Below are 14,253 nucleotides of genomic sequence, written 5' to 3'. Positions count from 1 at the left end.
TGAGAATCTGGGGAGTACCACGATCAGATGTGGGTTTTCAAACAGCCACCCTTGTTGCCATGGATTGGAAAGGAATTGAGAATAGAGGAGAAGAGAACCACTGGAAAGCTGTAACCACTGTCCAGGTGGGCCATCAAGGTACAGGTAAGGTAGAGAGAGTGGACAGATTCCATTTTATCATATCATGGTCAGCATGAAGAGCTGTGAAAATATACCCTGGTTCTTGCCATGATGGTCACGTAGACTGAGTTTTGGAATTTTTAAAAAATATCTGATCATTTTGGAGGCAGCAGGGGCCTTTATCCTGGATCCCTGAGGTGTCTGGGGATGAGATTAAAGCTTGTGTTCTTTTCTGCCTACAGCCTATGAGCGGGACCTGGAGGCTGATATCATCGGTGACACCTCTGGCCACTTCCAGAAGATGCTTGTAGTCCTGCTCCAGGTTGGTTCACAGCCTATTTTTTTCCTCTGGAGCTTGGGATGGCTTCTGTCTGGCTCACCTGGGTGTAGCTCTGAATGCCCAGGGGTCTGGTCAGTTTTCCCTGGTTTGCGCAGGCAGGTGCATTCAGGTGACCCTCTTTCCCTTTGGCACACAGTCCTCCATGCCCAGGAGTGACTTCTGCTGTGAATTCCTTCCTGTCTCCACACTTGCTCCTCCCGTTTCTCTCTGGGCCTCCTTCCTGCCATCGCATCCATAGCTGCACATGCAGCATTTCTGGACCCCAGCATTCCTGGGGCTGCTGTGCTGAGTCTCCCACATCTGAGCCTTATTGCCTCCTCATAGCCCGCCCGAGTATATCACAAAGAGACTATTAGGAGGCTACAAACTGGCGTCTGTGGCTGAATTCAACCTGCCAAGTTGGATTTTTTTTTCCCCATACAATGTGTTTTAAGAAACAAAGCGGGAGGCCGAGGCGGGTGGATCACGAGGTCAAGAGATCGAGACCATCCTGGTCAACATGGTGAAACCCCATCTCTACTAAAAATACAGAAAATTAGCTGGCATGGTGGCGCGTGCCTGTAATCCCAGCTACTCAGGAGGCTGAGGCAGGAGAATTGCCTGAACCCAGGAGGTGGAGGTTGCGGTGAGCCGGGATCGAGCCATTGCACTCCAGCCTGGGTAACAAGAGTGAAACTCCATCTCAAAAAAAAAAAAAAAAAAAGCAAAACCAGTTTGAGTTAGTTGCTAACATTTAAAAATTGTGAGATTTTGGCTGGGTGCAGTGGCTCATGGCTATAATCCCAGCACTTTGGGAGGCCAAGGTGCCCGATCACTTGAGATCCTGAGTTTGAGACCAGCCTGGCCAACACAGTGAAACCCCATCTCTACTAAAAATACAAAAATTAGCTGGGTGTGGTGCCGGGCGCCTGTAATCTCAGCTACTCAGGAAGCTGAAGCAGGAGAATTGCCTGAACCTGGAAGTTGGAGGTTGCAGTGAGCTGAGATTGCGCCACTGCACTCCAGCCTAGGCAACAGAGTGAGACTCCGTCTCAAAAAAAAGGAAAGAAATAATTGTGAGATTTTGTTCAAAAAACAGATTTCTGGATTATTTTGATGTATTGAAAGTTGTGGTAGCAGCAGGCCTGCATTCTGCATGACTGCAGTGGGCTGGAGAGCATATGCCCCCTGCCCGCTTCACCATGGCTGTTATCTACCTGGCCCTGTGGGTATCCCGTAAGCACAGGCACAGCGGGAACAGGCACTGAGATGTCTCAAGCTCAGCTCCAAGGACCAGATGGTTATGAAACTTGATAGAAATTAAGCCACCACTATATTTTCTCTCCCCCTCATTTCCCATTTTATACCAGCTCCTCCCAACTATTTTCCTCTCATTGCCATAACAACCCCATATTAACCAGCTGGGGAATGATCAGGAGAAACCCAAGGAATGGGACAGTGTAAACTTGCCCCATTTTCAAAGCTGCTTGTTCTGGAGAGGAGTGTCCTATCCCTGTATTTGGGAGTCAAGAGTTTTTATCTTCAAGGTCTGACAGTAAGCAGCAGCACAGCACATGTTGTAAGCTTACCAGCCCTGTCTTCTGCTCAATTGCAAAGAGAACCCAGGGGTTTGAGGTCCTGGAACCCACAATCCAGGGGGAAGAGGGGATGGCCACCTGCAGACCTCTGCCTGTGTGAGGAGTTCAGTACTGCCTGCCCCTTTTGCTTTGTGCATCCTCCTATTTGTAAGCCTCTTCGATCAGATGGGACAAAGGGCTTGGGCAGAACAGCAGAAGCACCAATAGGATTTGGTGACTTTGCAGCTTTTGAGCTCCGATCTTGGGACCTGAGTCCCAAATCCTCATTGGTGAATTGTTTAAGTTAAGGTATAAGGGCTCCTAATGGAATGCACATATTCAGACCCTTTGCCCCTATGGAATCATTGCTGTGGGAGTGTCATGGGCAATGCCAGGATCTGTGGCAGAGACCCTTGAAAACCTGGGGTCCTGTCCTCAGAGATGTCCTCAGGACAGGGGTCTGCCTACCTCTGGGCTGGGGACACCTGGAAGAACCTTGGTTGTTCTTGGGACTCTCCTGTGTGGACCCAGCCCTGAGGATGAAGGGAAAGGCCAGAGGGAGGGACCCTTTGATTGCCTCACAGATACTGTGGTCGTCCTGCAATAGCAGTCACTGCTTCTAGACACATCTGGGCCGCTAGGGTTTTCCTGCCTTCCCTGTCACCACCTCTGGCATCCAGGCCTCCCTCCTGGCTTTGCAGTGTTTGAAACACATATTCTTTGTCTCTGCCCAGGGAACCAGGGAGGAGGATGACGTAGTGAGTGAGGACTTGGTACAACAGGATGTCCAGGTAAACAAGCATCAGTGAAAGTCACTGAGGGGAGAGGTTGGTGCCCTGGGACGGGCTGGAGGTGAAGTCATTTGCATCAAATACCGGAAATAACCCAGCCACAGCTGTCATGTATACAGTGCTTTGTTGAAGAGAAGACCTAAGTTGTCTTTCAAAGCTACATCACATATGTAATATTGGTGAGATGTATTTTGGAGCTTTCTTTATTGATTCAGTTATTGGATATTATTAAAGTAAAATATCTAGTACATTCTAGGCGCTCTGCCAAGCATTGGGAAATCAGTAATGAACAAAATTAAGTGGTACTTGGAGAGCCAAGTATATATTAATCACACAACAACCTTCTCTCTCAATATGCCGTGTGTTGCAGGCATTTTGAGCACTTGGGACATCCCAGCAGCACTACAGAGGCAGATACAGAGAAATGCTATGACATAGTTCCTGTTGCTAAGGAGCCCATGCAATAGTGTAGCGATAGACACATGAAGAAATTATTATCATATACAGTAGATCCAAGTGATAAAGAAGAAAGCTATGGGAGCCTCAGAGAGGGACGAAAGGAGGGAAATAGAACTCTGCCTGGGAGCATCAGGAAATACTTTGAGAAAAACTGGGACATTTAATCTGGGCCTTGAAGGTTGAGTAGGAGTTTCCCCAGAAAGAAAGGAAGAAAGGCATATAGGTATATTTATGTACTGCATAAATGACATTTTGGTTAATGATGGACCACATATGTAATATGTCCCATAATATTTTAACCCCGTATTTTTGCTATGCCTTCTCTATGATTATCTATGTCTAGATACACAAGTTCTTGCCTTTGTGTTGCAGTTGCCTGTAGTATTCACTAAGGTAACATGCTGAGCAGGTGTGCAGCCTAGGAGCAATAGGCTACCATGTAGTTTGGGTGTGTACCAGGCTATGCCATCTAGGTGTGTAAGTGCACTCTGTGATGTTCACACAATGGCAAAGTTGCCTAACAGTGGCAGTTCTCAGAATGTATCCCCATCATTAAGCGATACATGCCTGTTTTATATGCAGAGGTCCTCAGGCCACCAGTGACTGGTGTGTTCAGGGGTCAGGCAGCAGTTCTGTGTGGCTTGGCCAGCGTGTGCTGTCTCCTGAGGTTTCCTCTTTCAGTATGTGCCACCTCTTCCCCTCTAGGACCTATACGAGGCAGGGGAACTGAAATGGGGAACAGACGAAGCCCAGTTCATTTACATCTTGGGAAATCGCAGCAAGCAGCATCTTCGGTTGGGTAAGCTCCAGGGAAGACCTCAAGCTGCTCCCTTGAGTTTACGCCAAGAATTCCTCTCTTTATCTCTTTTCTTTTCTTTACCACTAATGGAATATGATAGCTACTTCATTTCAACCCAAATACTAGTCCTCATTTTACTAGGTTGGTACAAAAGTAATTGGAGTTTTTACCCTTACTTTTTTTAAAATGGCAAAAACCACAATTACTTTTGCACCAAGCTGAGATTAGACACTGGTTTGTGTAGTCCCTCAGCAAAGTCATTAAGAGGATACTTGGTCTTCTGTCTCAGTGCCAGTTCCATCTCCAAGTTAGGGGATGAGGCACAGTCCCTTGCCAGCTATGAAGCTCATCTGCACAGCGCCAGTGATGTGCGTGACCTCCCAGTCCCCTCCATCAGAGCACCAGCTATAGTGTCATGTTAGACAGTCAGGTTCTGGCCACTGCACCCCACTCCCATCTTGAAGCCCCCATGTCTTCTCAGGGGTACAGGGCACTCTGAAACATCCCTGTCTCTGTCTGATGCAGTGTTTGATGAGTATCTGAAGACCACAGGGAAGCCGATCGAGGCCAGCATCCGAGGGGAGCTTTCTGGGGATTTTGAGAAGCTAATGCTGGCCGTAGGTATGTCCTGACATTGAGTTCCTGGGGGCTTCAGGAGATTATGGAACACTGGTCTAGGAACAAGGGGCTGAGAATGGAAAGGGGAATTACATGGTGTAGAATTTAGAAGGAAAAAACCAGGTGGGCCATGAATTCTAAAGGTTTCTCCAGGGCAGCATGGCTGAGGCTAGGGAAGGGAAGGGGGTTTGATCCTCAGATACTGCTTCCTCCAGCTCCCGTCTCCACCGTGGCAGGGGGACAAGGAGCTCTGAATGTGAGTTGAGGATAATCACGATCATAATAGTCGACTTTTGTGGAGCGTCTACTGCGTGCCAGGCACCGTGCTGAGTGTGTAATCTTTAAAAAAGACCCAGGAGTGGCCACGGCCATGATCTCTATTTCACAGATAAGGAAATAGTCTCACCAAGGCCGATCATTTGCTGAGGTGTAGTTTTGTAATGAGTCGGGGGTACTCAGAACGTGAGAATGTGAGGAGTTGGCTAGTCAGTGTGGAGCCAAGATTCGAACCAGGGCATCTCCCAGATTGGCTTGGAGCAAGTCACTTATCCTTGCTGGGCCTGTTTCCTCCTCTGTTAAGTGGGCAGCGGGGAGGAACAGGAAGGATGGACTGATTTAATTGCCTCTCCAGAGGCCCTTGTAATTCCAGTATTCCAGCGGTTAGTGTGTCCAAGTCAGGGATATGTTGTGTGTTTATATTTCTTGGGGGAAACTGCACTTCCTTATCTTCCCTCCCAGAGCCATCCCCTGCTATCCCTGTTTGAAGTAGTCAGCCAGTGGGACTCACTGTGATTCAGTGGGATTCACAGTAATTCAGCTGCTAATACCTTTCTAGTGCAGCAGTTCTAAACAAACACCTTTTCCTCCTTCTCCCCAGGCCCTACCCCCACCCCAACTCAGTTCCCTGTGAAAACCAAAAGCACTAGAAAGATAAAGGGGGTCTTTGTGATGGACTTCAACAAGATTATTTCCTGTTTATTCCCTGGGTTTGTGGTAGAAGTAGGTGGGTCCGGGGTGCTCTGGGGCTGTGAGCTATCAGGAACCATGGTTCTTCCTGTATTGAGTTAAGTGGTCCTCAGGGAACAGAAACAAAGAGGGAGTCAGGCCATCCTATCCCCCTTCTGAGGCAGCCAGGATAACTGTACTTCTTCCTCCCTCTTCACAGTGAAGTGTGTCCGAAGCACTCCAGAATATTTTGCTGAAAGGCTCTTCAAGGCTATGAAGGTGCGTGGCGGGGCTGAGGTGAACAAGGTTTGGGGAGAGGACTGTTAGGACTCTTTGGCAAGTCCTTGGGATCCCCTGGCCAAAGAAAGCCCTTCAGAGATGGCCATGGGACTGACCCTGGTGAAGGTGCTCTGTCCCAGTGAGCTCTAGAGCCAGGAATGCTGCTGGTCACATGTCCTTCCACCTGCGTACCTGCCTGACGTCACAAGTAAACAGATGGACTTAGGGGGACAGCCTGCACCTGATCCATCCAGCCAGATGGGTTGGTGGCCTGGACTTTGAAGAAGTGTTAACTGGATGTTTATATACAATGGCAAGACCACTTTGGCCTTACCTGCTGAGACTCATGTTGCTTACTCTGTGACAGTTCCACTCTGGATGTATTTCTGAGAAAGCTTCCCAGGCTTTTACAATATGACACACAGAGAAACTGATATGTTTGTGCTGCACTGGAGGAAATGAATGCCGCCATTTGCTGCTAGAGGCCAGAGGCTCAAGGCTCAGGAGCTCAGGCCTTCCTGGCCCTGGTTGTTCATTCCAAAAGGGCAAAGTAGATTGTCAGCCATTTTCTGTCCACCAATGTGCCATAATGAGATTGGGCAGTTCAGCCCTAGAGAGAGGTTTGCCTGTATGCATGCATTTGTACAAATGGCTTAACAAGGTTGAGTGCATGCATTGGCTCACACCTGTAATCCCAGCATTCCAGGAGGCCAAAGTGGGAGGATCACTTGAGACCCAAAGTTCAAGACCAGCCTGGGCAACATAGTAAGACCCTTGTCTCTGGGGTCCAAAGTGGCTCCCGCCGGAGGTCATGGCACTTGCGAAGGCGAGGTCATCAGTTCAAGGCTAACCTGAGCAACCTCATAAGGTCAAACTGATTGGCAAAAAAAAAAAAAAAAAAAAAGACCCTTGTCTCTACAAAAATAAAAGACAGAACTAGCCAGGAGCTGTGGTGCATACCTGTAGTCCTAATTACATGGGAGGTTGAGACAGAAGGATTTCTTGAGCCCAGGGCCCATGGGTTTGAGGCTTCTGTGAACACAGTGCACTATATGATCATACCACTATACTCCAGCCTGGGCAACAGAGTGAGACCCTGTCTCTTTAAAAAAAAAAAAAAAAAAAAAGAATACTTATAATAGTATTGCCTATGTTAGAAAAAACTAGAAACAACCCAGTGACCATCAAGAATAGCATGAGAGGGCCAGATGTGGTGGCTCATGCTTTTAATCCCAGTATTTTGGGAGGCTGAGGCAGGTGGACCATGAGGTCAAGAGATTGAGACCATCCTGGCCAACATGGTGAAACCCCATCTCTACTAAAAATACAAAAATAAGCTGGGCGTGGTGGTACCCAACTGTAGTCCCAGCTACTCGGGAGGCTGAGGCAGGAGAATTGCTTGAACCTGAGCGGCGGAGGTTGTAGTGAGCCGAGATTATGCCACTGCACTCCAGCCTGGGTGACAGAGTGAGACTCCATCAAAAAAAAAAAAGAAAGAAAGAAAGAAGGAAAAGAAAGAAAGAAAGAAAAACATGGGAAAAAAATAAATGCATGGTGGTATATTTGCAAAGTTCCAAAATGTATAAATCTAAGTGTATTGCTTAGTGTTACAAAGTTATGATAAAATTATAAGGAAAATCAAGTGTGAAAATTATACATGAAGAGAGAAGAGGTTTATAACAGTAAGAGGGCCAGGCATGGTGGGTCATGTCTGTAATCGTAGCACTTTGGGAGGCCAAGTCAGAAAGATTCCTTGAGGCCAGGAGTTCAAGACCAGCCTAGCCAATGTGGCAAAACCCCATCTCTACTAAAAATACAAAAATTAGTTGGGCACAGTGGCAGGTACCTGTAGTCCCAGCTGCTCGGGGGGCTGAGGAGTATTGCTTGAGCCAGGAAGGCAGAAGTTGCAGTGAGCTGAGATGATACCACTGTACTCCAGCCTGGGCAACAGAGGGAGATTCTGTCAGAAAAAAAACCAGTAAGAGGAGCACAGAGAGAGCTTCAATGGGAATGGAAGTGTCTGCTTCTTTTGTTTTAAATTTTAACATTTTATTATGAAATAGGATTTTCAACTAATCTAGGGGCTATCAGCACTCCAGCCTCCTCTCAAGTCCATGTTTTGCAAACCCACTTGTCTCGCAGGGCCTGGGGACTCGGGACAACACCCTGATCCGCATCATGGTCTCCCGTAGTGAGCTGGACATGCTCGACATTCGGGAGATCTTCCGGACCAAGTATGAGAAGTCCCTCTACAGCATGATCAAGGTCAGCAGAGCTCATGGGGCAGAGAATGGAGCAGAGAGCTTTTTGCCAAGACAGAGGGCCTGGGGACTACTCCAAGGAAAAGGAAATGTCCTCGGAAGTGGGAGTCTCTTGGACATTCCAGGAGCCCCTGCCTTGTGGCTCATTTGAGGAATTTAGGGATATTCAATAGAAAAGCAAGTGTTAGGGGCGTTTGTGAGAGGTAAGGCTACTGAAGAAGACAGGGGCTGGGTTAAGAAGAACACACAAGCTGAATTAAGGGTGAGGGGTCTGCCCCAAGCACAGTGAGAGTTCACAGTCTCCGGGAAGAAGGCTGAGAGACACTGAAGAACACAAATGGGGGTTAATGGGGGATCTTTGGCCTGGGCCCAGTGATTGGGATGCCTCTGGGACATCCAGTCCATGAGGCTTTATCAGAAGACATATGTGAAGTTAGGGGGTTTTCCCGTTGTTTTTTTGTTTTTTGGCCTTTGGGTTTTTGGTTTTTTTTTTTTTTTTTTTTGTATGATTGAAATAAAGCTTTATGGGGTGACAGAGAAAGAGATCCAAGTTGTATTCTCCAAATTATGTTTCCAAAGGGTAATTTTTTAAGTTATGATGTACAAAATGTTCCGTGGGAAAATAAGTTTGTAACAAACCAGAATAAGCAAAGATAAATAAGCCAGTTTCTTAACCTCAGAAATGCTCACAGCCTTTCATACTTTGAAGTCCATTATGAAGCCCTAAGGGGGATATGGGATGTGCCATCTATATTGATATGTGCACCTGTGTGATACATATTTGTTTGATTTTTGGCATTTCCTGTGTTTTTGCTCATGGAACCCCATTTTCATACATATTTCACGTGGAAGGGCTGGGCTGGGGCACTGTCTTGGAAGAGCAGTGAGCATCTCCTCTCAACTCCACGTATTGGTAGTGAAGTCATATTAGTAACTTGAAATTGTCCATTGCTAGAAGTATTTACACCACAGAAATTGGCAAATGCTATAAATTAGGGCTTCTCCCAACCTGCCTGCTGAGAACCAGTTATTCAATATTAACCAGCACAGGAGGGCCAGGGTAGCTATGAATAAGTGTTCATTCAGCCCTCCACTCTTTTAGGCTGAGCAGAACCTTCACCTCCTTGTCTGAGAGGAGCCCAGGGCTTGGTGAGAGGTAACCTTTCTTTCTTTCTCTCCAGAATGACACCTCTGGCGAGTACAAGAAGACTCTGTTGAAGCTGTGTGGGGGAGATGATGAGTAAGTGACCTTTTGGCCCAGGGCTGGAGGGCGTGGCCTTGGGGTAGCAGGTGGGGACTCTCCTGGCTCGAATCCTGATGGGTGGATTGGATGAGCTGGGGATTCCTCTGAGTCAGGAGTGTCCTGCAAGTGAAAGGCAGTCTTTGCTGGTACCTGCTGTGCTTGGGGGTCTGTGAGTGGGAGCCTGTGAGTCTGAGCATGAGTATGGTCTCCTGTATATGGAGGTATCTGCTCTTGTGAACGTGGAAAGTCAGTCTGGGGTTGTGGACCAGGAACCAGAATATGAGCATCCAGGCCCTGCTATTTCATACCCGTTTCTTGGTTTCATCGCCTGTGAAATGGAAAAAAGACAAATTCCTGCTCTGCCTACTCATTTATGCAGGATATTTGTGTTAAGTGCCTTCTGGGTGCAGGCCCTGTGAGGAAGCCCCTGATGAAGGCCAGATCCCAGAAGGGTGTATAGACCAGTTTCCAGGAGGCAACAGTCCTGTGCTTGGAAGAACTGGCTGTATCATGTAGAAAGCATATATAAAAGCACCCAGAGGCACTCTAGCCCAGACCAAGGGGAGGCGCTTTGGAGATATACGATGAGACCCAAGGAGGAAGGGGAAGAGCCAGGTGAAGAGAGGGTCTGGGGGCAGCGTTTGGGTGGAGGAAATCACCTATAGAAAAGCCTAGGAGTGAGAAGGAGCAGCCTGGTTCATTTACATGTCCAAGGTCATGCATTTATGGAGGACTAGAGAGAGAAATAAAGCAGAGAGGTGGGAGGGCCTGGGGGCCTCTTCCCAGCATATTACATTGGGCCATTACTTGACCAGATTTGTGTTCTAGAAAGGGAATAGGAGGTGCTCTGATATCCTTTTTCTGGGGCCTACAAAGATCCAGTTATGAAAGGGAAGCAAGAATTTCCTGCAAACCTTTGCTCAGGACCACAGGAGCTGATGCAATTCAGCAGACATTACTGAGCTCTGATACGTCCAGGCACTTTGCAGGAAGTGATATAGGGCTGACATGGCCATAGCCTGCTTATCGTCCTGTTTGAGAGGGGAGACTTGGATAGAAGCCACTCAGATTCTAAGGAAGAAAGGGGAGGCTGAAGAATTGGAGAAATCCTATCCTGCTTGGACCCTGCAGCCAGGAAGGCTGCCCTGAAAAGCCAGCATTACAAGGGGTCTCAAGAGAGATGGAAGGTTTTCAGAAATGGAGGGAGGGCTCTGGTGAATGGATGAGGCATAGGCTGAAGAGAAAGAAAGCTTATGCGTGTGTGGTGTGTGCACGTGCATATATGATGTGTTGGGGTGTGTGTGTGTGTGTGTGTGTGTGTGTGTGTTGGTGTGTGGAGTGTTGCCTGTGATGACATTCCCTCCTGTCCTCTCCCCAAAACCCTCCATTCCAGTGCTGCTGGCCAGTTCTTCCCGGAGGCAGCGCAGGTGGCCTATCGGATGTGGGAACTTAGTGCAGTGGCCCGAGTAGAGGTCAGACCTTCTCCTCCTGCTTGACCTCTTGACCACAGCTTCTCTGCTTGCACCTTCCTGCTGCTCTGGTTGGCACCCAGCTGCCCTCTGGCGGCCAACCCGACATGTTGATTTTCACATCTGAAGCTTCTTTTTCTCCCTTGGAGTAATGACTCGGTGGAGGGGAGCACCTGGTTTCTGCATTAGCCTCTGACATGCTGGGAAGGGTTCTGGCCCACTAACTACTAACAGGGCTTGCTGAAATGGAGACCTGGCTGGTTCCATGGAGGGGCCTGTCCCACCTGGGGTCCAAACAGTTGGCTTCAGAGACATGAAAGCTGAGAACAGATGGGCATCCCTGGGCACACTGGAAGATTCCAGGTTGTCTTCCTGAGCATCCTCAGACTGGGGGTCCTCAAAGGACAGGAATGAAAGATTTCACTGAAGTACTTTGGGCAAACCATTCAGAGACTGCAACACCTGGTCCACACAAAAAAGTGTGGGACCTTGGAGCTCTCTGTTACTTACTCACTGTGCGACCTTTGGAAGGTGCCCTGTCCTTCTGGGCCTCTATGTCTCCATCTTTAAAATGAGGGGTTAACATGGCAATCCCGGTGATCTCTTAGGGCTCTTGAGCTCTGATGTTCTCGGACAGCGTTCCCCAAATGATAAGGCAAGAGATCTTTGCAGATGATCACAGGTGATGTGAGAAGTGAATTGAGTTTGGCGGGGTCGAATAATGCGGAACTCCATGTAGTGAATGAGAAAAGCTCTCCTTGTCAGTTTCATCAGCGTTTCTGATTATGTCAAAGACAAAGTCTTGGTTTGGTGCCAACATCTCTGCAACACTCACTGATTTTCCTTTTTCACAAAGAGAGGAGAGAGCTCAATTTAAGTTCAGAGCTTCTGATAAGCAGTGGCATCGTGTTAAATTTCATGATACTTCACCTCTTTTGTTTTCATTACATTGATTTTTGTGGTAAACTGTCAGTTTGTGATACATGGTATCAACCTCCTAATTCATGGTAGTAATATAAATTATTTTCATCCTTTTTTTTTTTTTTTTTTTGACAGGTCTCACTCTGTCACCCAGGCCAGAGTAGAGTGAGTGGCATAATCACAGTTCACTGAAGCCTTGACCTCCCCAGGCTCAGGTGATGCTTAGCCTTAGCCTCCCATGTAGCTGGGACTTCAGGTGAACACCACCACACCTGGCTAATTTTTGTAGAGATGGGGTTTCACCATGTTGCCCAGGCTGATCTTGAACTCCTGGGCTCAAGCGATCCTCCTGCCTTGGCCTCCCAAAGTGCTGAGATTACAGGCATGACCCATTGTGCCAAGCCTCATTAATTCACTTAACAATTATTTTTTGAGGGTGCTTATTATGTGTCAGATACTGTTGTAGGCACCTGGGATATGTAACAGGATAAAACAGATACAATTCCTCACCCTTCGGAAGTAATTTAAATGCACTTCAAAAATGGATACATTTAAGTAAGACCGAAAAGAAGCTGAATTAAGTAAAACCATTAAGAGATGGCATAGGCTGGCGCGGTGGCTTACGACTGTAATCCCAGCACTTTGGGAGGTGGAGGCAAGTGAATCACGAGGTCAAGAGATCGAGACCATCCTGGTCAACATGGTGAAACCCCATATCTACTAAAAATACAAAGAATTAGCTGGGCATGGTGGCGCGTGCCTGTAATCCCAGCTACTCAGGAGGCTGAGGCAGGAAAATTGCCTGAACCCAGGAGGCAGAGGTTGCGGTGAGCCGAGATCATGCCATTGCACTCCAGCCTGGGTAACAAGAGCGAAACTTCGTCTAAAAAAAAAAGAGATGGCATAATGATGTATATGCTAATTTGGAAAAGTGAAAGTCCTTCAGGAGTGACTGAAATTTGGGAAACTCTGTTCTAGTATTTCAGAACATTTCTGCTGCCTTTTCCAGGGAGTGACTCTTTAAGAGGCAGAGGGGGTCTCGGGGGCAGGCTAGGATTCAGAAGAACTGGGGAGGCCCCAGTGGAATAAGCAGCCAAGGGGCACTAGGACTGAGTCAGACCCTGTGGGAGGCAGGAGCCTGGCCAATTTCCCTTGACCAGGACTTGCCCTGCTTCCAGCCCTGAGTCCCTCTCTCCCTCTGTCTTTCTCTTTCTCTTTCTCTCAGCTCTAGTGCAGGGTCTGTCTGCTGTGGCTTCACCTCTGCCTCTTTCCCCCACACTGCTTGGTTTGGGCTCGTGGGGAGAGCTTCCCACCCTTGCATGCTGTCTCTCAGCCTGGCTCCCAGGGGGCCTTCAGACACCTGCTGAGTCTCTTTCTGCTTCTCACAGCTGAAGGGAACTGTTCGCCCAGCCAATGACTTCAACCCCGATGCAGATGCCAAAGCGCTTCGGAAAGCCATGAAGGGAATCGGTACGCGGGATGGGAAGGGAACGGGGTTGGTCTCTGGGGCAGCAGGTGCGGCAGGTTTGGCCGTGGGCTGGCAGGGGACAAAGTGAGGTTTCAAACCAGAGTCTGCCGGATGAGGAAGGCTTGATCTCAAGTTTCCACCCTCCTGGCTCCCTGAGCATAGGGTTCATAAGGAACTTGGAAGAAGCCCCTCCCAGAGACCAAGGTGTCCCCCAGTTCCCTGGGAGCAGTATCCTGGCATGAAAGAAAGTACCAGGTCATAAAATTGGCATGGTGCCCTGGCTCTGCTGCTGACTCACTCTGTAATTCTGGATGAGCCTCTCAGCCATTCTGGGTCTGAATTTCCCCATGTGTAAAATCAGGGCTGTGGACCCTGGAACCCAAGAGCCCCGATTCTGTGGTGGAAGTGTGTCCTGCTGGGCAGGTCTTTCAGACCTGTGTTTAGCAACAATGGGAAGAGCACTGCACCCACAGGTGCAGGTCAGCTGGACCTTTGCTCAGAAAGTCGAGCCTGGGACAGGCCATCTAGGGATTAGCTTTCTTTGCCTTTTTTGCACCATCTATCTGACGTCAACTCCCAGGAGGCTTTAGGTTAAGTCCATCACCTCCTGGGCCTCCTTTTTCATGTGTCTCATGGGAATGATAATACCTGCCAAGCTCTCCTGGCACTGTAGGATGATAGAGGTAAAAATGCAGTGGAAGATGAAAGACCCCCATGCTGGGTCTGCAGTTAATGGCATTAATATGAGAAGCAGGAAGTGGTATCCTAATGCCTTACAGAGTCAACCTGCTGTGGTTAGAGGGACTCAGGATCCAGCTTCCAGAGAGTTGAAGAGAAAGTCCTTTTAGAGTCCCATAGAGTCGCTAATAGGACTGTCAGGGTCGGAAGAATCCCTTGGTAACTACTCCAGCCTCTTCATGCTACAGATGTGGAAACCAAGTCCCATCAAGGGAAGGGGACTTGCCCAGGGTGGACAGCCATTGC

At 48.2% G+C, this 14,253-nt stretch overlaps 1 protein-coding gene across 2 annotated transcripts in view; it reads left to right on the top strand.

Moving 5' to 3' along the window:
- Window positions 1–14,253, top strand: part of ANXA6 (annexin A6) — a 60,323-nt gene that overhangs the window by 22,050 nt on the left and 24,020 nt on the right. For both annotated transcript variants that reach the window (XM_035288788.3, XM_035288783.3), the window contains exons 7-15: window positions 363–442; window positions 2,751–2,807; window positions 3,972–4,065; window positions 4,591–4,686; window positions 5,849–5,907; window positions 8,050–8,172; window positions 9,350–9,408; window positions 10,805–10,883; window positions 13,190–13,271. In XM_035288788.3, the coding sequence (XP_035144679.1) occupies window positions 363–442; window positions 2,751–2,807; window positions 3,972–4,065; window positions 4,591–4,686; window positions 5,849–5,907; window positions 8,050–8,172; window positions 9,350–9,408; window positions 10,805–10,883; window positions 13,190–13,271 (729 nt within the window). The remainder of the gene's footprint in view (window positions 1–362; window positions 443–2,750; window positions 2,808–3,971; window positions 4,066–4,590; window positions 4,687–5,848; window positions 5,908–8,049; window positions 8,173–9,349; window positions 9,409–10,804; window positions 10,884–13,189; window positions 13,272–14,253) is intronic.

The sequence above is a fragment of the Callithrix jacchus genome, chromosome 2 (genome assembly GCF_049354715.1).
Source record: "Callithrix jacchus isolate 240 chromosome 2, calJac240_pri, whole genome shotgun sequence".
NCBI lineage: Eukaryota > Metazoa > Chordata > Mammalia > Primates > Cebidae > Callithrix > Callithrix jacchus.
The sequence above is the reverse complement of the archived record's forward strand: the minus strand, read 5'-3'. Positions and strand labels throughout refer to the sequence as shown.